The sequence below is a fragment of the Musca vetustissima genome, unplaced genomic scaffold (assembly GCF_032173495.1).
Source record: "Musca vetustissima isolate MV318-11 ecotype Yass unplaced genomic scaffold, APGP_CSIRO_Mvet_v1 utg16007, whole genome shotgun sequence".
NCBI lineage: Eukaryota > Metazoa > Arthropoda > Insecta > Diptera > Muscidae > Musca > Musca vetustissima.
The window spans coordinates 22,483-50,383 of NW_026881153.1; the positions used below are offsets into that span (position 1 = coordinate 22,483).

General features: G+C 35.8%; 1 protein-coding gene across 1 annotated transcript; it reads right to left on the reverse strand.

Annotated features, from left to right (window-relative positions):
• Nucleotides 1-205: 205 nt before the first annotated feature.
• LOC133327184 (protein CBFA2T2) lies at nucleotides 206-23,638 on the reverse strand. Its single transcript, XM_061535750.1, has 6 exons — nucleotides 23,528-23,638; nucleotides 2,448-3,076; nucleotides 1,638-2,378; nucleotides 1,377-1,556; nucleotides 1,178-1,285; nucleotides 206-501 (listed from the first exon to the last, which is right to left on the reverse strand). The coding sequence occupies exons 1-6, from the start codon at nucleotides 23,628-23,630 to the stop codon at nucleotides 286-288; spliced, it is 1,977 nt and encodes a 658-aa protein (XP_061391734.1). The 5' UTR covers nucleotides 23,631-23,638; the 3' UTR covers nucleotides 206-285.
• Nucleotides 23,639-27,901: the final 4,263 nt, after the last annotated feature.

Sequence of the window (27,901 nt, forward strand, 5' to 3'; positions counted from 1 at the left end):
AGTTAAAAATTCTTAATTGTTGTTGTTTTTTTAATGTTCTAAGATCATTAATTGTGTGGGTGTATTTCCATCAGATTTTTTTATTTGTATTAATTTATGTTTTTTAAGTAAGTTAATCCTTTTTTATTACTTAGAGCGAATCGACGGGGGGTCAATGTTTTTTCTGGGGGCGGGGATGTTTTCCTTTAATTGTAATTCTAATTAATAATAATAATAGTAGTAGTAGTTGTTGTAGTAATTTGACTAGCACATGTACTTCTTTTTGGGTTTCATCATGCGAATACGTCATTTGGAGCCAATACCATTGGCTACCAATGAACTCGGTTGCGGTGCCGACGATGCACTGCTGGTGGCTTGACTTGATTGCGCTGGTCCATGTCCGGTTGTCTGTACGGGTGTGGGTGGTGAACGGGTGACGGCACCGCGTATTGTCGCCGACAGGGGTATAACTTGTGATGGGTGTTTGGTGGAGAGATCTGTTGTTCGGGTGGTGCCGCAAATCTTAAAGAATTAGAGAAGAAAATAAAAAAATAAGGGATTAGTTAATTAGTTAGTGCCAGCCTAAAAACCGATAGTTTCCCGGTTCGAATCACAACGAATGAAGAACAATTATTTCAAGGTGATTTTAGAAAGTTTATGTAGAAGAGGACTCCAGTGATGTCAATCCCAAGCCCCTGAAATTTTACTAAACAACCTCGACATCAATATCAACACATGAGTATAACACAAAAGAGGAATGCCCGGAGAGAGCGCCATCCCGATGAAAATGACAGCACTAAATGAGCAAGGACCCCAACCACTGCACAGAAATTTGAGCAGGCGTAGTTTCTAAGCAACGGTAGATGGCAGACCCACCACCTGGAACAAATTACAGCAGTAACTAGTATACATTGATTTTTTTTTTTTTAAATTGAATAGAATAGCGATGCTTTGTGGCAGGAGTAAAAGGAGAAATTGTTTCCTGTGAATCCGAAATATAAAATTAAAGCCACATGTGATTATAATTGCAGTGAAAACCTTCTATGTACCCTGTTCTTTACTAAGTCCGAATGCTTAATGAAAATCGAGCTAGTCCATGATATATTCCATTGCAGCCTCTAAGCCATTAAATTTGAGGTACAGCTCAAGACGTTGTCAGAATACATCTCTCATGAAATATGTTTGAGAATTCACTTACCTGATGATGATGTTCCCAATCCTTATGCTGGCAGAAAGCACCACAATATCTGGCTAAATTACAACCGGAACAGGTTTCTGTTGCCTTGCGCCCACAATTCCAACAAGCCTATAGAAGAAAATAATAATTTTTATTTATTATTTTATCATTTTAGAATTTCCACAGTTATATTTGAGGAGACCAGTTTAAAGGAACTTACATTTTGACTAGCACCTATGGAGGGTGATTTGTTGTCCAATTCACGTTCACTGCCGGAATGTCGACTCATTTCCACAAAGAATTTTTCCATGCGCAAACGTTCTTGGGCCATGACCTCAGCTGCTCGCGTCTCGGCAGCTACCACGGCTCTTTGAATTTCAATAACAGCTTGGCGTTTGACCTAAAATAAATAAATTCCAATGATTATTAATTAATATTTTAAATTTCTGGAGTTCTTCCCTCTCTTCTCGAGACTACTCACTTGATTGACAGCATCTTCAGCATTCCGTTTAAATTCGGCCACCTTTTCCTCAGTTTGACGCCTAATTTCCATTAGAGTGGCTGGTGTAACTTCTCCATAACTGGGCTGTTGTGGTTCCACTCCCCGTTGCTGCAGAATAGTTATGGCTCGTTTTGTTTTATCCACCATGGCGGAAATACAATTCAACATAGTGTGGATATTTTTCCATTCTTCCTCACCCTGCATCGGTCCACTGCCGCCCGGTGCTCCTCCACCCGGACCACTACTAGCTGCTGGCATTACGTTGCGAGCCAACGGCCGATGAGCTGGTGGTTCTTGCGGCACCGATGAGCGTATATCTCGATCGTCTCGATGACTTGCCTTCTCCATTAAATTATTAAAGGAACCTTCGGATTGGGCGGCGGCCACACCAGTGGCGGAATAATCAAAAATGGTGGGTTGTGCCGAGGCAAAGGGTATACGAGATTCTGGCGCCGGTGCATGTGGATTATGGGCATGCAAACGTTTCGGTGGTGGATATGCGGCCATATAATCACTCCACTCTTGGGCGCCATTGTGACCATGTGGTTCCATTAGAGTATCGGAAGGTCTTCGTTTGAATACCAAACTAGTGGCACCGGCGCCACTGCCGTTCGATTGACCATCGAGTTGGACAAAAATGTCACTGTATTCAGCCGGTGGACCGTGGGGAGAGAATTCCATGACGGTACTTTCATTGCTGGTTACATATTGGAGAGTGGTCTAAATTTTAAAAATAAAAATACCATTAAAACAAATCCCTAAATGAGAAGCTGTGTTCGTTGATCTTACCTGATTGGTGGCTCTTGCCAGGGCAGCAATTTCTCTTTGCAACAGAGAAATGTGATTTTTCAGTAGTGGAATGACATAGGGTCTCAGCGGCAAATTAATAGCCTCCTGCAGGGCCATGCGAAACTCATCGATACTAATGCCTCCACTGGCCAAGGATATTACCAAGGCCCTCACTCGATCACTCACCTCGGGATGAACATCTTGGGCCAACTGTACCAGAGAGCCAAGGAATTTACGTATTTTACCCAAAAGGCGGGCCTGTTCAACGTGAGCTGCTGCCGCCGCTGCAGCTGCTACAGCAGCCTGTGTAGTTTGTGCGTTTGCTGCTGCCTGGCTTTGTTGTGGTGGTGGTGGCGGTGTTGTTGTTGCTCCATTTATAACCGGCGATGCACTGGCATTACGATTCGGTCGTGGCGGTGGAGCTAAACTGGAGTGATGTTGATGCAGCTGTGGAGACATTGGTGAACGTGGAGCTACAGCTCTGGCAGATTCCGGTGAATCGGGTGTACGACAAGATCGTGAATTAGATGATGATCCGCCGTTGGGATTTGTGCCGGAATTGGAATTGCTACCGTTTGAATTGGTGGTAATGGTGGAATCTTTACTGCTGCTGGAAGAGTTTGATGTGGCTGAAAAAAGGGAGTGGGAAGAGAAAAGATAAAATAGGTAATAAGATAAAATGTACTGTATAAAAAGAAACATTAGAATAATCGTTTGGAAATGAGATTACGTAAAATGAGACTTTACTTCGACGTAGCGTCCACGTAACATGGGTAACGCAAATAATATATTTGCGTTATTTGCAAGGTTTGGGTAATCTAGATAAAGTGCCTACATTACTAAGATAGCATTTGTAATGTATGTACGTTACTTGGATGACATAGATAATATGTTATCTTGGATAACGTAGATGATGTATACAAGTTATTTGGATAACGTTGATAATGTATCTACGTTACATGGATAAGGTAGATAATGTATCTCCGTTACTAGGATAACGTAGATAATGTATCTACGTTACTCCGATAATGTAGATAATGTATCTACGTTAGTTGGATAACTTAGATCATGTGTCTAAGTTACTTGGATAACATAGATAATGTATCCACGTTACCAGGATAACGTAGATAATGTATCTACGCTGCTAGGTTGACGTAGATAATCTTTCTACGTTACTTGGACAATCTAGATAATGTATCTACCTAATTCTAAAAAAAATATTCTGATAATGTGGATGCAATATCTATATTAAAATTTATAAGGTACCAGTCTTACATGGATAATGTAGATAAATTATCTATCTACTTTCATAAGGTAGATAATGTACCTAAATTACCTGGATAACATATATAATGTATATATGTTGATTGGATATTGTAGATAAATTATCTGGGTTGCTTCTATAAAGTAGATAATGTATCTAATTGTCTACAAACGTCTTAAATATTCAGAGAAACTTTAAAAGCAGCGTTGTCGGATTAACTGTCTAAGCATTTACAGTGTTTTATTACCTGTAAGCCGTTCGTCGATATCTTTAGAAACGTGGTAAGAAATTCCTGACCTTCGTTAAATATATCTTCAAAATCACAGTAGTAATGCGAAAACCTCAAAATTTCTGAAATTCGCATTCGAAATTTTGAAATTTTCTTAGTGGAACCTCTGAACATCTCCCGACCCACTACAACAATCGGAACTAGTATCTCAATTACATCCATGTCATTGGAAACATATTTTCATGTAATTGAAAAAAATAAAAATTTTCTTCGAAAAAAGACAACAACAAAAATAAATGTTGTGTTGGCGACAACATGTAACAATGGACAGGAACAACAACAACATGAAATTGCATTCAATGGCAACAACTGCTGTTGCTGCTGATCATGATGCCACTGCAGCATTCATCGTAAGGCAATTTGTACAAAATGTTGCTAATTTATATGCCATGTTTCTTGTGTTCAACACCAAAGTGGCCCATGTTTCTACTGATGTTGCTCATGTTGTTGTTGCTGCTGTTGTTCGAGTTTCTGCTTTGGGTTGTTGTTTTCCTTTTCTGCAACGTTTTCCCCCTCCGTAACATAATATTATGTACTTGTAACATAGTAGTATCCAACGAGCGAACGACCGACCGGCCAACAGCTGTTGGTTGCTTCCTGGGGGCCTACCTAGCCAACCATCGAGCAGAGGCCACTGGTCATCGCCAATAACACGAACACCAATACAACAACAACAATGAAAGTGTTTTCTTTACACTGGGCCAACAAAGGAATTGCATTAAGGCCGCCTGGGTGGTAGGGTCAGGCATTCACCCACCACTTCCAGCAGCATAGATGGACGGATGAATGTTAAACATCTTTTGCAACTTGATGCAGTTGTTGTTGTTAGTGGTGCTAGTGACTGAGGTAGTGGTAGTGATGGTGGCAGTGGACAGTCGATTCTGGTAGCCTTTTGTCTATTCATGTTGTTTAACTAATGCATTTATGATGTGTGTTGGACAGATGTTGTTCTTATTGTGCAACGTTTCTGTATGTGTATGTGAGTGTGTGTGTAACGTAGAACAGGCCTTGTAGCTGTTTGTGGTTGTATTGTGCGTTCGTGTGTGGGTGTGTGTGTGTGCATGCAATGTTCATGTCGCTATATCTACGGCATACATATCCTTTTAGTTGCTAACAAGCAAACCACCATTAGACAAATGCCTGTTATCCTTTGGTCAAACATCAGTCGTAACAACATGAATGTGGGAGCCTACCGCTACCCATCTTCTCGTTCCCTCATTATAACGACCAAGGCTACTTGCTATTTGTATACCCGTTCGGTGACTGTGTCAAAATTAAACATTCCATGAGGGGTGATAATATTATGGACATCTGATGTTTGGCTATTTTGTGTTTATGGAGTTGTAAGCAAAGATGCGTTTTGCGAACAAATTGAGGTTATGGACCAAGCCAAGCGAATGCAAAGCATAGCATCAGAACAGATGCTGTTGCTGTTTCATAATTTTTATGTATTTACGAAAAGGGTTTTGCTTTAATATTCAAGAAATTGTTAAAGACCGTAATATTGCGTTGGAGTGATGGGGAAATTGCCATAAAAATGAAATGTATAGGAGAATAGAATATCGTAATGGATATTAGATTTTAAAAGCTTCAGTGATTTAAATGTTATGAGGTCGTGAATTTCAATCCTGACAATTGTTTAGTAATTTTATAAAAAACAGTGTGGTGAGCAGTATAGTCGGAACGAGCCGGTCATATGATACTCTACACAACTACCATTGAACTCTAGCTTTGCATCTATATTTGAAGCCTGAGCAATATTTCGCGGTATTAGAAAACAGTTATGGCTCATCTTTCTTACCTTGGCATCTTTTCCGAATCACGGTTTATCGGACTGACGATTTTCGCATTTATAAGATGCTAAATATTGTCCGATCAAAATAGTCATTCCAAATAGTTGACATCTGGATCTGGCCATCTTTTTGGAATGAAACTTCTCCTTGTAAAATTTCGTAATTTTCGATTCATATCTGTGGCTTCTAGAGCGACCAGAAAAACAGACAAACATAATTTTTTGTAGGGGTCTTCATTGGCCCGAGTCGGTCTTACATGTAAAACTTCGTAACGAAAGGTCGATAACTATGACCGGTGCTGTGTTTACAAATTATAATAGATAGACCATGTCTAGATCAGCACAGCTAGTCGAGATACGACGATTTGTATATTAAAAGGTGGGTCTAGGGTCAATATTTCACTGCGATACAAACTCTTGGGCCACACAAAGCTATTATACCTTTACAACATAGTTGTGTATCGTATAAAAATTGGCCTGTGAGAAAATGTTGGACCAACAATTTTATTTCTGCATATTTTTTCCTCTGCTGGCCGCAAATGCGATCTGTACACCTTGAAATTTAAATTATCGGAAGTTGGTTATGTGTGGGTATGATGGTAGTGAACGAGGGATATGACGAAGCGGAAACTTTAGTTTTTCTGGTTAACACGAAGGACAATGAAATCATGACCAATCGGTAGGAATCGCACTATCTTCCGAACAAAATTATATGCAGGTATAATAGTGCCACAATATAACGGGGTTTAGTTTGGGAGTTGGGTATGTTGAAGGTTGATTATAAAAAAGAAACTTAGCATTTACGATTTCCTGTGAATATAAAATAATAATGTATATAATGTATTCTATGTCGTAACCAGTGTTGCCAAAACTTTGTTGAAAAAAATGCTAGATTTGGTTTAAAAAATGCTAGAAAGTTTAAAAAAGTGCCAAATAAAAGTGCTAAAAAGTTTATAGAAGGAACTTCGCATATAGCTAATAATGAGATCTTCATCAATATGTTTTGGTGACTTTAGGCACGTTTTTCAACCGAAGTTGATTCAATTTGAAATTTTGGATTGTCATTAGGCAGAAAATCTCCACACCAAGAATGATCTATATTGGTTCGTGTTTCGGGGTCGCATCCAGGGAGCGGGCAGGGACGTTTCAGAGGCTGGCATATATGCAGAAACTTATCAATCTAGGTTAATGTTTGCTCATAGCGCCCATATTAAAGTGCCGACCTATTTTCGGTATTTTGAGGGGTTTATTCGTATTCTCTGGGCTCTGTTAGGGTAGCAAATTTTCAATTTTCTATATTTGGACATGTTCTCAATATAATTTAATTTCTTGGCATAACCCCCATATAAAGTGGAACGCGGCCAATTTCGGTACTATGAAGTTGATATAATTTGACATTCTGGATTCCGGTTGGATAAAATACATCTTTTCAGAAAGTTTACAGTTTAGATTCATGATTTTTACATTACTCCTACACGGAGGCCCGCATACTTTGTCTTTTCTTCATTTCCCAAATAAACAACCTACTAGCAGACAATTTCACAGTCACCATAAGAAGTACCCAAAAATTTAAGAACATTTTTATAAAAATTTCGTGGTGCAAGGAATAAACTGTTCGGCCGGATCGTGTTTCTTTACATGTTCACAGATTTACTGACAGTATTTTTATTGGGAAATCAAACTCATAGCGTGAAACATAAATGAATTTCAATAGGTCTAAATGAAATCGAAAAACGGGAATTTTTCATGAAGCCAAATAGACGGAATATTTTGAAAATATCCTGAAAAAATAAAAATGCTAAAAAAGATGATAGGTACTAGATCAATTTTTTTCCTGCTAAACGAGTTTAAAAAGTGCTAAATCTAGCACTAAAAGTGCCAAATTGGCAACACTGGTCGTAACAGACCTTAACCGTATTAGTTCACCCATTACAATAGCACCGCCGCATTTTTCTAATTTTGAAGGGTTTAGCTTTATTTTTCATACGTGTAAGTAGTTGTAATTTAACATTTTGGATGCTGAGTAACTTATTCGCATACATTTCAGATCCTGCTTAATTTTGAGAACTTTAAAGATCATAGGCTTATTTTAACCTAAATGGCTTTTAATATGCCATTTTGGGTTGTTAGTCGATAGAAAATTTAGATGTGAATACACTTTTAGATATGGAGCCACATAACAATACATTTGTACGTTTCAGCCGCCTTTTCCAACCCAAACGCCTGTAATATTGTGTTCTTGAAGGGTGATAAACATATTTGCAGAAAGATTTCCATGCAGGTCCATTTCCGACAATTTTCTGTGTTTTGAAGGTTTTGGTCACCGTTTACCCATGTTTTGGTATTTCGATATTTAGTAGATTTTAGCCACATTTTCCTGATTCCTAGTGAATAAAAAAGTATTCCCGAAAACAATGTTTGAATGGGTCATCCATGAAATAACTATGATCGGTTGTTTCAGAGTCCCCATGTAAAGGTCTTGCCCATCTTAAGGTATTTTTTATACACACCATATACTTGATTGTATACAAAGGCCGGTCCGACCGAATTTGATATTTTCAGGCAAACTACTTATAACGAATGCTCACTTTTTGTTATATTATGAATCGATATAAGAGACAGACAAAATTTGAAGTCTTTGTGGGTGGAGATATTCCGCTATCGAAATATAATAAATTATTTGTTTATGATGGGGGATGGATTGCTCGTTTCCGGGTCGGGTCATCTTTCGAAGAGGTTATTACAATTGACCACAGAACTTTGAAACTTTTTGGTACCCCCCAATTCAGTATTTGAGACAAATGTCTCTACTCTAGTAACCCCATATATAAGTTTCAACACACACCCCTATTAATCGGTATTATGTGGATTTTGGGACCGCATTTCAACCGAGTTGGCTATTGGGTTGTCATTTGACATTCAATTATTTCCTACAAAACATATTGTAGGCTTCCCATGGTGTAGGCATGAAAAACTTACAAAAATTCAATATTGTGTCCCTTCCACTTACCATAGTCCCTACTAATGGCAGTAGTTCCTACATAATCGCTCTATTATAATAAAAAACTTAATTTGAAACAGGTGTTCACACAAAAATAAAACAACAACAAAATACACATTTAAGTTTTATGCAGCAGCATCTTGCAAATTTATGACAACATTAAAAACAATCAAAATTTTCAAATTGAACATCTGAGGCAACGAACGACGACCCAAACCCCAAGCATTCATTTCAAAAGACCTACTCCCATGACTAACAGTGATGGTGGGGAAGTAGAAGTAGACATAGCTAACATTTGAAGATACTGCCAATTCTGCCCCACATGGATACATGTGTCTGGGAAGGAATATAACTGGGAAATTTTAAAACCACCCATCATAGAAGAGAAAGGGTAGAGGGAAATGGACCTTGAAATAAGGATGCTGATGCTATTGCTGTGTCTGTCTCTGCTCATGTTGATGATGATGTTTATCAATAAAATATTCATGATATGATCCATCATCATAGAATATGATGGATAAAAAAGTAAATATATTCTTAAATATACAGTATGTATATATATGTGTGTGTTTTTGTTCGGCCACAAAGAAACAATCAATTTACATGCATTTAAAATGGAAATATATATTGTTGCACTGAGAGAAAAAAAACAGTTTTTGTAAATAGGTCGGATTTTGTATAACAAGAGTTTGAAATAATCTACAAAATCAAACAAAAAATAGGGACTCGTGTTATCAGAACGTTTCATCCAATTTAATTCCCTAATCTTACTCTCTGAAGGTTAGGGTTGTAAAGGTTATGTACCCTTAGATACCCTCTTAACACAAAGGCAATTTAAGTTCCTTCAAAACGAAATTCGTTTGCTCTCCACTATAAGGAAGCCAATACATCAAAATTTTAGGATATTATAAGGCGGTTCAAAATCATTTCCTGGTCCTTTATGCACAAATTCCCTCTACAACATGCATTCTTATAGATCATACTCATAAAAGTCAATATAGATTATATCCTTCGGATATTAAAAAAAAATGAACTATATCGATTCCAAATCAACTTTCTATTAGAATCAGAATTTATAAATCATAATCCAAAAATTTACACAATTAAGCCTACTTTGACTGGATTACAATTTCGAATTCTAGTAATTTTATCTAAACTCTCCGTAGTCAGGGACTGATCCTGATCTACTAGGCAATTGTGCCCTATGTACCTATAATCTGATGGGTATCTAATTCCGATTCTGCATTAAAGTACAAATTCCGAATTTCACTCAGTTCGTTTAAAAAGTATTCCTTCCAATTCCCCTTCCTCAGGTTTCCATTCATCGTCCAAAAATTTCTCCCAGTGTACATATTATTCTATTTTATCATAATTTAATTTGATCCTGAGAACTAAAACACCTTGTTCCAGAGGCCAAATAAATAATATTAGTATGTAGCTCTGTTCGGCACTCAGCTCTGGGTGAGAACTAGACTCAGTGTTAAGGCTTATGCCATGTGGACATTACCATTTTGTATGCAAAATGAATAAAAAAGGGATATGCTGGAAGGATGCATGGTTGTAGTGGTGGTGATGGGCAATGCCACATAAATTGTTGTTTTGTTTTTGTGGGCTTTATGTTAAAAAAAAAATAATCTATTGTGTAAACATACAAAGGAAAAAAACACACAAGAAATGAACGAATGAATGATAGACGAGCTGTTAGAACATGACAAAAAGTGGTCATATTCTCACATGGATTGGAAGAGAAATCGAAAAAAAACAACAAATAGAAAATTAAGGATGTGGACTATGGAGCAAGGAGGTTGTTGTTGTGAGGGTTTGGGATAAGATAGGCCTTAATGTTTTGTATAAAATGAGATTATGGGATATTATCCTTATGGGATATCCTCCTGTAACAAAAAATACAAAATATTCTAATCGGAAGTATGAAGTTTCGTATTTGTAAGGATTCTAAAATGTCTTTGAACCATTAAGATAAATAAAGAAAACACCCAATTTTTAACAGAGCTTTTAAAAAAAAATAATTAAAAACTAGGAAGGAAAGTAGTAATGTCGGACTGGGCCGACTATATGATACCCTTCACCACATGGTGTATATTCTACATAACAGACGTAGCCTTTTCGAAGGAATATTGGCATGTAATTGTATGGGAGCTATATCTAAATCTGAACCGATTTCAACGAAACTTACCAGAGATTATTTTATATTAACTTCAATATAATGGTCCTAAGTGCACAATTTACATAAAATCGGAAAAATATATAGGGAGCTATATCTAAATCAAAACCGATTTTCAGGAAACATCAGTATAGACTTAATTCAGTACTCTATGCCCGATTTGGTACACCATTTTCATAAAATCGGACGAAAATATGTATGGAAGCTATATCTAAATATAAACCGATTTTCACAAAACTTAATACACATCATTATAGATTAAATTCAGTACGCTATGTCAAATTTCGTCCAAATCGAAAGATATGTAGGGACATTAAATCATAATTTACATTAAATCGGACGAAAATATATATGGGAGCGATATATAAATGTAAACCGATTTTCATGAAACTGAACACACATCGAACGATATATTGGGCTAAAAATTGGACCAATATTTACAATTTTTGTGGAAAGTTTTAGGACAATTGGTAACAGAAATAGCAAATTGCACCGAATTCGGTTGGGTGTACCGTCGTTATATGGAAGCTACCCGAAAAAGAGTATATATTTTCATAATTTTGTGTGAAGAGATTTGGTACCCTATAAGAACCTAATGTACCAAATTACAACGGACTCTGTAAAAATGTACTCAAAATTCCCAAAGTGTTCCCAAAGTATCGAAGATTTGGCGGTAGCGCTATATAGGTGCTATACCTAAATGTGGGCAAATATAGCGAATCTTCGGACTAGACCTGCCTGCAAACAAAAGATAACTCGATTGAAAATTTTGACGATCTATCTCAATTCGTTGAGAGGCTAGATTGATTACAACAGACAATCGGACATGTGAAAATCGTCGTAGAATTTTACTCTATAGGGTCGAAAATGATTATTTCGATTATATACCCTCCATACTATGGTGAAGGGTATAAACATTGGTTTATGGGAATAAATTATGCTGCAGGATACTTTGAATAACAATAGATCCACTCTTGATGATAAATATTTGCATTATCATTATTAGGCCTTAATAATTATATATAGTAATTTTCGCAGTATTAAAATCCTGGGTGAAGGATTTATATTTTGCCCACTCTTTCGTTGAGGACAATTCCGTTTACCAAGTAACATCATTGGAAAGCCTCTTTATAAAAGGCCCAAAAATAGGCATTTTCTTACTGTTTCTTCGGTTGCGCTGCTACATTAATTCTAAGTAAATTCCAATACATTTTTGTAAAACCATTTGAAAACATAGACACATAACCACCCACAGACACACATACATACTCGCTTACAACATTTCTATATGTTTTCATGTACAAAAATTCATATTGGATGATGTATTATCCTTAGAATACAATCAAAGACACTCACACATACACACACTTTCCTCCGATACTTTTCAACACAATAAATCTATGATAAATGTATGTTTGTCCGACTGGCTGAATGTAGTATGTGTGAATTTGCACATCCTTCAACCACAGATACTAGTCACACAAACACATGGACAAGGCACAGAAAATAGAATTCAATCAGACCATTCATTCATTCATTCATTGAAGAAAACACACACACACAAACACAAAAACAAAGATGAAAAGCAAACCAATTTTGTTGTTGGCGTTGTATGGCGAGTGAGAGAGAAAAGAATTATACCATTTCATGTTGTTGTTGTTGTTGCTGTTGTTTTTGCATTTTGTTTGAGGAAAAACAGGTTAAAAGGAAGCTTATGGTTGAATGGCTGAGAAAACATCCAGTTGCAGCTGTATCCACAGCTATTATCGCAAAAGTAAACTCGAGTAAATCCTCCCGTATAACACCGGCAGGACAATTTAAGGCAACAACAGCAGCAGCAACAATAACAACAGCTGTTGTCGAATCCATAAAAAGGATAACAACAGCAACAACAAAAAACATTGAAAATGTAAGGCAAAAGCGACAAATACTAACCCATAAAATGTCATGAAAACTGAAAAACGATTTCCGTTTTACTCGGGACCCCACCAAAAAAGGGAAATATCATTGATACTGGCAATCAATTTTTGGTGGCAATATGTGTTTTTTCAGTTTTCATTTTGTTGTGCCAACATTAACCACAAAAGGCGAAAGAAACAGAATCCATTGATAGATACAATTCCATTAACTAAAACAAATAATAAGAAGGAGAAGGACAAATGATTATTGGCGTTCGAAAACAAATTAAGTGATATGGTGGACAATTTAGGTAGAATTTTTTTTCAATTTTTTTTTTCAATTAGGGATTTAGAGGGTTTAAGTTTTGGGGTTTAAGTTTTAATAAAATAATTAAGGCAGCAATGAAGTTTATATGCCCGCCTACCTTTATGTAGACCATTCTTACAATTAATTTGTATTTTTCTCCGTTATTTTTCCCAGCAAATCCACGATTTTGAAGTACACCTAGGGAGCAATGGACCTGATATGCCACCTCGCCTTTATATTGTAAATCATGTTTCAATTTATTACTACTTTTTGCTCCATTATTTTCCCACATAATTTACGATTTCGAAATACTCATATTTTGATATCATTAAGCCCCATTTCCCTTGCGAGATCCAAACAACACAGACTTTTTCACCTATGCTTCAATATATGTCACCGGACAAAAATTCCCCTTCCTATCCAACTGAGAAACACCAAACACAACAGAGACCAAAAGAGATTTAAACAGAAAACAAAAAAAACTTCAAACGATTACTCCAACTATTTATGTTCGGCCAAAGAATAAACATTGGCCGAAACAACAAACACATGATGCTCAATAAATTTCCATAGCCAAAAATTCCCAAAACCGAAATTAGCCAAATATTGAGGCAAACAAACAAAAAAGGATTTAAGTTTTGTCAGCTACCCCCATACACCGTCCACCATAGTTTCTTTCGTATAGACCATGTGGGTGGCAGTAGCAGTATCTGCATCAGCAGTAGTAGTTGGCGTTTTAATGCTCACGACAACTATCAATGGCTTAGCAACAGCTGGTGCTACCAAGGATATCGAAAATAACTCTCACAGCGACTATGAATAGAATGGGGATAACGGGAAATGTTAGAAAAAAAATGAAACTATGTGTATTTTTGAAGTAAAGAAAACCAAGTCCACGAGGTTTGTTTGAAATGTCAAACGTTGACATGGTTCGGAAAATGTTGAACTCAGTCCATGATGACCTAATATACCTAAGGAGTTAAACACTTGTAATGTATTATAGGTTAATGGATGTGGGAACCAAAACCGTTTGAGAGGACCGACGGGTCCCACCTTCGAACTTGATCTATGTAGAATAAACCTATTAGAATAAACATACGTACTATCCCGTTTACTTTATATTAGATTTACAAGGTTTTAAAATGTTGGCCATTTGCGGAAGAGGTACTAACAATATTGGTTCAAATCGTATACTTCGAAATACCTAAAATAGGATAGGAACCTTTATATGGAAAGTCGTCGGAAAGTCTCTGAAAAGATGAAATACATGAATTTAACAACGTATTACATTGATGAAATACATGGAAAATCGGACTTAAACCTCAAAATATTAAAACGTGGCTAATGAGGCAGGGTATAAAAACTGCATCTAAGAAGGAGCAGCAAATTGAGCACTGAAAATGGAAGTGATTTCTGTGAAGACGATCTAGTCGAAATTCTAGAACACATTCCTAAAAACTTTTGAAGAAGCCTAGTATATTGATCTAGAAGAACTTCATAAAATATTGAAAAATCTATTGAACGTACTGTACAAGTTTGAAGAAAATCTACATCGTTTCTACATCCTGCTGCTCATATAAGTGAATGAAGACATTCTTTCCCTGAATGATCTTCTGTCTCTAGAGAACAGTAGCAGATCTTCTGTCTCTAGAGACCTGTAAGAGAACTTCTGGCTGCTAAAGATTTCTTAAATTCCTTATTTAGAATACTTGCAGACAGTGTTGCCAATTTAGTACTTTATAGCACTTTTAGCACAAAAAAATGATCTGGCACCTAGCACTTCGTTTAGCATTTCTATTATACTCTTCACCGAACTGTGGTGTAGGGTATTAGATATATTAGATTGGGAAAAAATAAATTCATTATTTCTATATGAACTATAGGACTTTATTTTACTTGCTTCGGAATGTCCGATTTGGGCCGTATATACACCATTTTGTTGTATGATTTGTTGCCATGTTAAAGGTAACTTCATAATTCCTCTCTTATAGTCCTGCTCTCTATTTGCAAAAAAACTCTAGTAATCGATATCCACAAACCTCCCTAGATACCAATGTTTTATCATTAAAGAAATTAAAGAACCACCATCAAGAAACCCATGGTACGATCGGGAGTGTCGTAATGCTACTGATGTGAAAAACGCAGCGTTTAGGGCAACCCTGCAGGTGAGCGTGAACGTGAGCGTGAGCAAATCGAGATGTACAGGAGCCAGAATGAAGTCCGGAAATTTTACCAACGAGTAAAACACCAAACCGAAGGCTTTGGTGCAGGCACGTCCTCCTGTAGAGATGAAGAAGGAAACCTGGTGACAGATATAGACAACATGTTGAGGATATGGAAGGAGCACTTTGAAAAGCTTCTAGTATCAAATAGTGGCGTTGAAGAAGATACCCCAGAACCAATACCACCTAGCCAAGATGAGGTCATAAGAGCAATTAATCGGCTCAAGAACAACAATGCAGCAGGAGCCGATGGGTTACCAGCCGAAATATTCAAGAATGGTGGCCAGATGCTGGTCGGGAGCATGCACCAGCTGATTAGTACAATTTGGCTAGATGAATGCATGCCCAATGATTGGAACCTCAGCATCCTGTGTTCCGTGCACAAAAAAGAAGACAAGACGATATGTGCCAACTATATAGAGGACTATAGAGGAATAAGTCTCCTTCCCATCGCATATAAAGTGCTATCCAGTGTGTTGTTTGAACGATTAAAGCCAATGGTCAATGACATCATCGGACCATACCAATACGGCTTCAGACCTGGCAAATCCACCATTGACCAGATTTTCACTCTGCGCCAAATCCTGGAAAGGACCCACGAAAAACACATCGACACATACCACCTATTTGTTGACTAAAAAGCCGCATGGACCGGTGAATAGGTTCTCGTATATAGAAAATTATTCCAAATATATCCTCATAAGTAAAAATGTGTTTATCCTATTATCTTTTGTGGTATAGGATAGAAATACCTCAAATCATCGTCATTCGGCCAAACTTCGCATTTAACATCTAATCAAAACATTAGAAACATGAATTTAGTTATACATTTTAGGCCTCCTTCTTTGAAATGAAGTACTTTTTTATTTGACCAAGCAAATTGATTTGATATGGCAAAAACTCCCACGAATACATAGAAACACGCACACACCGACACTCTAACAAAACAAACATCCCGATATAACAAAAACAAAATAGAACACACAAAAAAAGTTTTATTTTATCTTTGTGTTATTTCAAAAGAATTTTTGCATTGTGAAAATATTTACACCTGTACGAATTCTCATACAAAATCACAAATACAAACAGACAGACAGACTAAGTGGGTGAGCGACCGACCTCCCATCAGACGGATAAACGGAAGGACGTTATACGCTCCGAAAATAGGATAATTTTTATACACAAAAAAAATTAAATAAAATAAAGAACTCTCAATATTTATAGCCAATGAGAAATAGTAATGGTCAACCGGAAGTTCGACAGGATATACATCTAACGGTAAAATTTCATATCTCAGTCTAAATGTTTATATTAAGAAAAGAGTAATTTTTGCAATACCCTTATGACAAGACATCTAAGACATCTGGTATATTGGAATTATGGTGTAACATGGTTTTAAATATTTAACAAGTCGCAAGGAAGCGATAATTTTTTACGATTTTTTACGAGTTGTAATTATTGTACTGTTATTTTCTTACAAACCGTTTGTTTTAATTAATCTGATTTTATTTTCAATACTTTACAAAATATTTCATTTATAAACAGCATTTTCTAATATTTAACTATTTTTTTTCCTCGAGTGTACTATCGTTTTATTATCCTTAAATATTTTAAATACAAAAGTTCTATATTTGCATGTTTTTAATGTTAACAAAATATTTGTACTAAACCAAATAACCATTTGAATAAATTTTTACAAAACCCACAATCAACAACAACAAAAAGGGATTATGAGTAAAATTGAAAGAAGAAGAAAAATATATGTGTGTATGTATGTTACAAAAAACTAAAATGTTTTAATTGTTAAACATTGCAAATGGTATTTTCTATTCAACAATTTTTAATTAGAATATTTCAAGTGTCTGAAAGAAATATGTCAACAAAGATTTGCATCACACAAACATGGAAAGGCCACAACCACATGAACACACACACATTCCCACAAATAATACATGTAAATGTTCATACAAAAATGGTAGGTTTCTTTTGGTCATTTTTAAAGATATTTATTGCAATTTTTTTAAGAAATGTTTGCATTGCCTTGTGTCATGTCTTCGACTTAAGTTGAAGTAGAAATTTGGGAACAGTAGAACCTTTTATAGAATAATAGAAAATATGTTTTTAACATATCATACATAGTATTCATTTAATGTGGTAGTCAGTCCAATAATATGAATACGTGTATATGTTGTTCATAAGGCTCCACGGTTTCCATTCCATTTACTTATAGTTTATGTAATTGTGGTAGTCCAATAATAAAAATATGTGTGTATGTTGTTCATTAGGTTCCACTGTTTCCATTCTATTTACTTATAGTTTATGTAATTGTATTGTATTTTTAAATCATAAATATTGTAACTGAATAAAGACATAAATTGAAAAATTGTCGTTTTTTCTTCGATTCTTTTAATTTGAAAGTAGAATTTTTATTCGAAATGTTTTACAAGAAAATTAAAATTTTTATTGACAATTAAGATGTTCATGTTATTTGAAATATGAATAATTTTGTAGGGATTTTTTTTTCATTTCCATAATACAACTGCTGAGTTTGCACAAAAATGTTCACAGAATTAATTAAATTTACCAATTCTATGTGAATTCGTAAATTTAGTATAGTATACGAAGTAACCACGCTTGTCTTGAATATTACCACTTGGGAAGTTTACTTTCAGAGGGAATGGCAATATTTCAGGAGTGACTTTAAATAGGTAAATGTTCCGGAAATCCCAGCTTCGAATTTGTATGTCACATAATTACGAAAGTTTTCTAGATTTCTAGATTTTGATCTTTACGCTGATCAAGGGAGTTAAGGTATTGTCTCTCGTTTACAAACGCGAGACAATACCTTGGCTTTTTAAGGCCAAAATTGGAAACAATGTGACATCAACCATTTACTAGTTTACTAGTTCACTTAGCGGATCGATCTTTATCGTTCCTTTTTTAAAAAGGAACTAGTGCCTTATTGTAATTTCTTTACTCCATATTGTTCCTATACTCCATACAGTTTCTTTGCTCCAAATAGTTCCGACTTCTGCATAGTTCCTTTGAATCTCTCTCTTTCATCGTTCTTTTTGTTTTTTTTTTTTCGCTTACATAGCTCCGTGCCGATTTGTTAATAAATGGAAAAATTGAAAATTGTGCAAAAATGAAAAAAAAAAACAGTAAGGAAAGTAGTAAAGTCGGACTGGGCCGACTATATGATACCCTTCACCACTTTACAGATGTCTTCTTTTCGAAGGAACATTGATTTCATACTTTTTAAACAGACTTTAAGTTAACTTTACGCACGCTATTTGGTATGCTTCACTGTTTAAAATGTAATATCAATCAAGCACCCATCGATTATTCGGTTTACAATCAACATGAATTTATACTAATTTCAGTAAGTTTTGCCAATTGGCCAAGCTATGGGTCTTTAGTACACCATTTACTTAAAATCGGACGAAAGTATATATAGGAGCTATATGCAAATCTGAACCAATTTCAAGAAAACTTGACACACACAAGGTTATAGTAACATCAGTACATTGTACAAAATTGTGTGTGGGTCGGCCAATCTTTGGTTCTTTAGTGCACAATTTACATTAAATCGGACGAAAATATATATTGGAAACGTTTTTCACGAAACTTAGCACACATCATTCCGGACCCAATTCAGTGCCCTATGCCAAATTTTGTACAAATCGAAAGATATATAGCGACATTGGAGATCCATTTACTTTAAATCGGACGAAGATATATATGGGAGATATATATAAATCTGACCCAATTTTCTCTAAACTTGGCACACGTCATTCTTGACCTAATTCAGCACTTTATGCCAAATTTCGTCCAAATCGAAAGATATATACGGACTTTAGTGCCCCATTTACATTAAATCGGACGAAAATATATACGGGAGCTACATCAAAAATTGGACTGATTTTCGCGAAACTTAGCACACATCATTCTAGGCTTAATTCAGTACGCTGTACCAAATTTCGTGCAAATCAAAAGATATTTATGGACTTTGGTGCACCATTTACCTTAAATCGGACGAAACTATATATGGGAGCTATATCTAAATCTGAACCGATTTTCTCGAAACTTGGCAAACATCATTCTGCACCTAATTCAGTACTCTGTGCCAAATTTCATGCAAATCGAAAGATATAGAGGGACTTTGGTGCCCCATTTACCTTAAATCGGACGAAAATATATATGAGAGCTATATCTAAATCTAAACCGATTTTTCTCAATTTCAATGGGGTTCGTCCTTGGGCCAAATAAGTGAACTGTGCTAAATTTCATCCAAATCGGATCATAAAAGCGACCTGTACTTTGTTAACAAAAATACATGACGGACAGACGGACATGCGTAAATATACTCAGAAAATGTTTCTATGGATATTCTCAAAAGGAACCATGGGTCTATCTCGATTCCTTTTGCCTGTTACAAGCATATGCACAAAGACATAATACTCTGTACCACAGTGTGGTGAAGGGTATAAAAAAAAAAATGAAATGCAGGACGATAAGCACAAAATACTTTTTTTATAAATAAATAAAAAGATTTAAAACAAAAAACACAATTTTACACAATTTGAAATACGAACGAATGAAGAATATGGGAATAAAGGAACAAGATCAGAAAAAAAGAACGAGATCAAAAAGGAATATATTAAATATATAATATATATTAAATAAAGAGCTGAAACTAGTTCCGATCGCTCCTTTCTCGGAATAGTTCCAATGAAATAGTTCGTTCCGGAACTACCCAACTCTAGCTATTTTAAGGGGCGTTGGAAACTTTATTTTAATACGAATGCACTTAGTGCATTACAATCCAATTTGTAAAAATAGCAATTACACAGAAAAAATAATTCGTATTTTATATGAATAGTGTTCAGAAATTGGTGCCAATTTCCGGATTTCTGTATTTTATGAATGCAATTCATAAAAATGAAAATGCTGGTTTCTTTTCAGAGAGAGTGAAAAACACAACTTTCTATTGTGTTTGGTTGGTAGTGATTTTGTGATTGTGTAATTTTTAATTTGATTAATTTTACGTTATATTTTAGTTTGTTATATCTTGTTTCTCTTTCCTGTTCACTTATTTAAATATATATATATATATATATATATATCAACACTTGGTATTGGCATTTATAACAAAATAATTTGGTAAATGCATATGTGAATTTTTTAACACCAATGCCGCAAACTTTTGTGTAATAACGGCGGTTACGCATAAAAATGTAAAAAAGTTTCTAATAATAAATATGCGTAAGCAGCGCGTAAACATGTCAACGAATGGCGGTGGCAGTTTTTATTTATAATTTTGATAAAATTTGAAAGTCGCTTAACTGAAAAATATCGGATAAGTGAAATAGTCAACTGAAACTGAAAAATGTTTCACTTATGATAAGTTCTGAAATTATTTTCAGCTGACCGAACTCCGCTTAAGTGAAAACATCGCTTAAATGAAACAAACATCCAGATATTTTTCAGTTTCAGTAAAGCAGAGTCGACTGTATTAATAAAATGTTTACATATTTTCATGATTATATTAATTTTTAATTGTATATTATATGAGGTTCATGTACAATATTCATTAATTATACCCTACACAACTATGTTGTCAGGGTATTATAGCTTTGTGCAGCCCCATGGGTTTGTAACGCCTCGAAATATTTTAAGTACACCGATTGTCATATCTCGACTAGCTGAGTCAATCTAGAGTCTAGATTCTAGACATGTGTGTCCATCCGTCTATCCATTATAATTTGTTAACACGATACGGTTATGGACCAATCGCCACGAAATTTTGCATGTAGAATGGTTTCTGATCAAAGAAGACCTCAATTGTTTTTGGTAATGATCCTTTAGTATTAAGGGGATGACATGCAATATTTTTTTCAGTTTTTCTAGTCGGTATGACCCGAAATTTAGCAAGGAGAAGGGTGTCAGGCCTAAGAATAAACCCTCAATATTTAGTGGATTAAAAGGACCCTGACTTTTGTGTGAAAGGTGGTCAAATTTGCATTCAATGGGGTATGTGGTACTCCTGAAGAACATAGACCATTGAAGTTGACATTATATCACAGAGGAGTCAAATTTGCATGCAGTGGCGTACGTAATAATCCTGAAGAACATAAGCCATAGACGTTGACATTATATCATAAAGGAGTGGTTGACCTTTAAATTGATACAAATTATATGTCTGTATGTAGTCATATAAGGGAGTCATACGTAAATATTTAAGGTGGTTTATGTATTCTGATCATGTTTAATATTACCATTACCACCCTAGAGGGCGTAAAATGTAGCGATGATGTCTAAGAAATTTTGCATGAAGTTCTGGTTATGGTCAAGGAAGACACCTAAATTTTTCGATAATATTTCGGACATAAAATGGACCGAAAACTTTATTTTTGTCTGGTCTTCTGGTCGCTTTAAACGCCACCGACCATCAGAAATTTTCATTGGGGAAGGCGATCTGACCAACTAATTCGAAAGGATGTCTTGATGATGAACGGTGAAATCATCCGAAAGTTTTTTGTTAAAAATAACAAAATATTACCCAGGTCGGCCCGGCCCGTCTATACTGCTCCGCTGTAGGTATAACCACCGTTATCAAATTGACTTATAGTGGAGGATATAAACTATTCATCACGCCTTTTTAATTGTTTTGGTTATACAAAAATATAGAGCGATATATCCCACTTGCAATATAAACATTCTCTGAGTTCTAGTAATATTTGATTAACATTTCAGAGCTCTATCTCAAATATTGATTTATATAAAGGAAAAGAGGGATAGACAGGCAGGCGGACATGACTAAATCGACATAGAGTTTTATACTGACTAGGTTTTGATAAAAAGGAAAAGAGAAGCAAAACAAGTAAACCAGTGTCAGTCGGTCTGGTCGACCTTTTTTCGTCCCTGGAATCTGAAAAGCATTGACACCATCTTACTTAGGATATGGGTCGACTGGGATACTTCCTTCGCATGATATTAGGTTGGGGAAAAAATCATTATTTTTTCGGCAGATGGCTCGATTTCTCGTAAAGTATCGATCAAACAATTTTAGATTTAAGCTCGTTGGAAGGGTGACATTTCGCAGTAAAAAAAAAAAAAATATTTTGCTGTTTTTTGTTTGGTGCATTCAGTTGTGAGTTGCAGGGTGCTAAAAATGGAAGTGAACAACGAGAAAATTCGGTACATTTTACAGGATTGGACATATATTCTTTATCTTCCAACATGATTTCAGAATGAATAAATCAAGACGGAAAGACGGGCATTTGTACATAGACTCCGAATTATATGAAATCGAACATGAATTTGACTCATATTCACAATTCCACACGTTCGATTGCAGTTGTTTGTTCGAGCCCCTACGCATAGATCAAGGATTAGTCACCTGTGGCATTCATTGAAACAATCCACTGAAAATACCGAATCGTACCGAAATTAGAACAAGATTGTGTGAAGTTGCCCACGAATTCGTAAAGTAACTAGGGTGAAATACAGGGACATTTTTAGGGAACTTTCGATTTTGTCCACAAAATTATTTTCGGATACTTTTTCAAACATATCCTTTTAGAGTATGTGCAGATTACTCGGAAAATAATGGGAGAAACATTAGACAATATCGAGAATATAGCGTCAATTCTCTGTGTTTATTGTCTTTTAAATAAATTACACAAAATTAAAAAGATTCTCTTCAGAATATGTGCAGATTACTCGCAAAAAAGGTTAGAGAATTCGGGAAAAAATCTGATATCAGAGCCCTTGGCAAAATTGTAGGGTGATAATAATGACAAACTTTAAAATTCATGACACTCTATTCATGCTCCCACCACATATTATCCCCTTACCAAAAATGAATCATTTCGTACACGCCACATAAAAGTCCACTTCGTTATAAGTATTGTGAATTCCCATCTCATGACGACCGTGTCGAATTTAACTATGATTGTAGCACATTTTAGACGCATGGTATTCACGATGCGTTGATATGTTCCAAAGCCACATATTCGGAATTAAGAAGAGTTAGCGTATTACAAAAAAATAAAATCTGTGCCTATCAATAGACCGATGTATATGTTTTTATTTAAATCTAAGAATATCCAACATTACTCACCTTTATTTCTTCGTGTGGAATTTGCTGCTGATGCTGCTGCTGCCTCATAGGCGTCTTTATCTGTTATTTCCTCTTTAATAATTGTTTTACCGTCGAGAGCCATCTACCACAGAGAAAGGGAGAATACAAAACAAATAGCAATTATTATTGGACTGCAATTTGTACCCTTCGTGCGGAACAGCAGCAACTTAATATTAACATTATTAATAACAACAATAACAATAATAGTAATAATAATAATGGAAAATAATAACAAACAAAGAGCTGTATGATATTCAATCAGCAAGTGATGAATTTCTCACATTATTAAAAGCCACCGTCACTCACACACACATACGCACTGCGAGCTGCTGCTGCGGTTGTTATTTTGCCTCTTTCTAAATGTATTTAAATTTATTTATGCCCGGGAATTAGTGTCTGACATGCAACAAAGCTGCTTCACCAAAAATCAATCTGTCGCCGGGACCAAATGTTCTCAGGCAAAACAAAAAAATCTATTCCATGTTTTTCCGAACTCTACAATTTGTCGATATTATCACCAAGGAAAAAACAAGCGGTATGGATGGACACACAGCCCCGCTTGGCATGTTCCGCAGAAACAAATAAAATGTTGCTTGTCGTTTCTAATATGCCGAGGAGAGCAGAGGAAGAACAACAAGCCTCGAACATTGGTAGCTTGCATGTGAAAAAGTTGTCAAAAGAGTAAATTAAATGTGTGCGTTTGTGTGTGGGGAAGTACCCCCCAAAATAACGCCTAAACACTGCTGCTGCTGCTCCAAACCAAAAAAAGAAAATATGAAACAAAATTGTTGACGAGGGTATGTTGCGGGGGGCTCTCTGGCAATAACCACCAATAAACAGTCGTGGTAACAGCTGCTAAAAATCCCTTCACAAATGGAGTAAATGACTAAATATGAATGGGTATTTTGTCAGTGTGTGTACGGTTGAGTTCGCTATATTTGTGTGCCTGATTACCCCGGCACAATGTTCTCTCAGTTCTTCTGAATTATTCGCATAGTTAAAGCCATAAATTCAAACCGACTAATCAAATCGGCAACACTTGCTACCACACGCGGTCTGCACGATATGCCACCACCATCACCACTAACTGCCACTCAGTCCGCCAGCCAGCCAGCCTGCTTGCCTTCCTGATTGAAGGCAATAAATGCAATATTGCCATTGTTTCGGATTTGAAGTTGAGGAGGGGTTAACAATCATTTACAACTCCATTAATACAAACACACCGACACACACAAACAAACAATCGAACGAACAATTGCAGACTAAAAGCAACAACAAAAATTCTTCGATAAAATGCAATGAGGCAATTTGTGCAAGCAGCAGATGTTGAAGTTTTGCCAAACAGGAACTTTGATTACAGCACAGAAGAAGAAAAAATTGGAAATTTTAGCTGATTTTTTATTGAAAGATGTGTTTGTTTTACGCTCAGGGAAAATAATGCAATATACAACAAATGGGTCCACAATCCTTCAAAATCAGGGATATATGCTGGTAATGATCAACCCTTTGAGGCCTTCGAGATACAAAACTGATCAATTATAGTTTAGACGAAATGTTTTGATACAAGAAAAGAAAAGGAAAAACATATATATAAATAAAGGAAAAGAACAAATCCGAATAGAAGCTACTATATCAATACAATTTCTACTTAAAATTGCGCAAATATATTTCGCATATAATTTTGGCTGATATAATAAAATTGTGCAAAACACACGTAACCTTTATAACGATTGGATCTGAAGGAACTAGGTGAACGAAAGCAAATAGAATCGGCTGGAACAGTGTGAAAGAAAGGACTGGACCTATCACCATTCGTTCCTTTTACGGAATAGTATCTTTGAACCCCATATCCCTGCATCAAATGTTGATGAGTTTTTACTAGAGTTATCCAAATTTTTTCCCTGAAACAATCGCCAGTTCAAGGAACAAGGTCATTTATTAGGTCCTTCAATTATTGGCATATGTCCTAGTACCGTTCGTTCCTTTTGCAGAATAGTTTCTTTGAACTAGTTCGTTCCGAAATGACCCAACTCTAGTTTTTACCAAAGGTATATAAAATCTAAATCTCAATCTGATTCGACACAAAAATCTGACACATTAAGAATTGGAAAATGTTACTTAGTTAAATTTTAATAATTAATTGTGTAATTAATTAGTACTTAATCATGAAACACAAAATGAAGTTAACTTTTCACGTTGTGATTAAAGAAAACGAATTCCAGTGGGAGATTGTTCTTGTTACGACAGGAATTATAAACATTTTGCATACCTTTTTGATCGCACTGGCTGTGTCGGGTAATGTTGGTTGGAGATTTATATTTTTCCAGATAATATTTAAGCATTTGAGAGCATTTCGTTGTGCATTCGGAGCTACAGATCGTTCTGCGAAATCCTCAGTGCGGAACAACTTACGCAACCTGTTCCGGGTTTCAGGTATCAGAATAAACGCAAACGTTTCTAGCGTATAGTGCAGACCTTTGGGATCTGCATGAACTCTAAAAAAGAAATCAAACTCCTCTCAGTAAAGTGGCGGAAGATACGAGTGAGGGGAAAAAGAAACTTTGCCGCCGGTTTCCATAATCACAGTTTTACCATGATGGGGCTATTTTTAATTAACCATAATTGTTCATCAAATCCTTGACAATGAAGTACTCGATACTCGTAAAGTATCGATCAAACAATTTGTGATTTATGCTCGATGGGAGGGTGACATTTCGCAGTAAAAAATATTTTGTTTGGTGTGAGTTACAGGGTGTTAAAAATGGAAGTGGACAAAGAGGAAACTCGGTACATTTTAAAGTTTTTCTTTGGCAAAGGCGAAAATGCAATGGTTCCGATACTGTAACAGCCAATTATGTGCAATTTTGGTTTCGTAGATTCCATTCAGGAATTTTTGATGTTAAAGATGCACCTCGCACAGGTAGACGGGTCGTTGAAAATGTCGATAAAATCGGAGAAATGATCGACGTTGACCGGCAATTCACTAGTCGTAACATCGCCCAGGATCTAAAAAAATTGACCATAAAACTGTTATAATCCATTTACAATTGACCAGAATTGGCCAACAGGAGAGGTGTCATGTTCCACCAGGACAACGCTAGACCACACACATCTACAGCGACTCGCCAGAAACTTCAGAAGCTTGGTTGGGAAGTTTTAATGCATCCGTCATACAGTCCGGACTTAGCACCAAGCGATTATCATATTTTTCTTGCATTGAAAAATTTTTTTTGGTAGGGAACACACATCAATAAAAATTTAAATTTAGAATTGAAAGGGGTAGCTACCATAACTGAACTCGAATCTATATACCGTACTTATATGCGGTACTTATGAGTGGGCTTATTTATGATGGCTATATATCGATAAAACACCTTGGTAAAATATTACATTTAAATGGGATGGTGTAGCTACCATAATTACATAACGTTTGTATCTTACGGAGTTTCTTTAATTGAAAAAAACATAAAAATTTAAGCATTCCTTACAAAAAAAATCTCGATTCAGAATGAGACATCTGCACTTATTTGGGAATAAAACCGGCAGGTGTTCATCGATTTTTATGGACATGTCATCGAAAGTATGGTTTCGCGAGCACCTAAACGAGACAGATATAGTTTTATTCGTTCTTTTGGAAACGTGGCAAAAAATCCACGCTCGTGAGACCCTTCATTCAGAATGATGCAGATGTTTGATGACCGCTATATAAAACGTAGTGAGCTGTTAGGGGATCAATTCAAGTGCATGTTCAAACAATCAGATGATCTGGCCGAACTGGAGAAAAATGAAATCTGATATCAAAAAATTAAAAATAGAACTCTAAAGCAAGAAAATTCCCAGCATGCTTGCGAAAGTCGTGTTAATGACTTTGGAAATATTCGCAGTTCCATTAACACACTTGTTTCGGGTGTCAGGTCTGTACATAGTCTCTAAAACAATAAACAATAAACAATAAAGAATGTCAGTGATTCAAAATGTTCATCGATTTCCATGCTCTAGGGTTATGTAGACAGGTAACGAATGATGAATTTATGTGTATGACCCGAAACAAAACTTCAATTATCCATAAGTTGTTCGAGGAAGAAGCACTTCGAACAAATGATCTAGTGCTTCTTCGACAAAATGGTCAGTCAGCGTATGTAACGTAGGATGGTCAATTCGATCTTTGGACTAGGCATTATTTAACCCTGCACCTCAATAAAAAAAATCGTCCTAAGAAGATCTACCGAAATTCTCACCATTCTCTGGATTGTTTTGAAATCGTTTTAATATATATTCCCATTATATTGTAGGTTCCCATTATTTAAGTTTCTTTTTAGAATGCACCATACAAGAGCTCCTAATATTTCAATT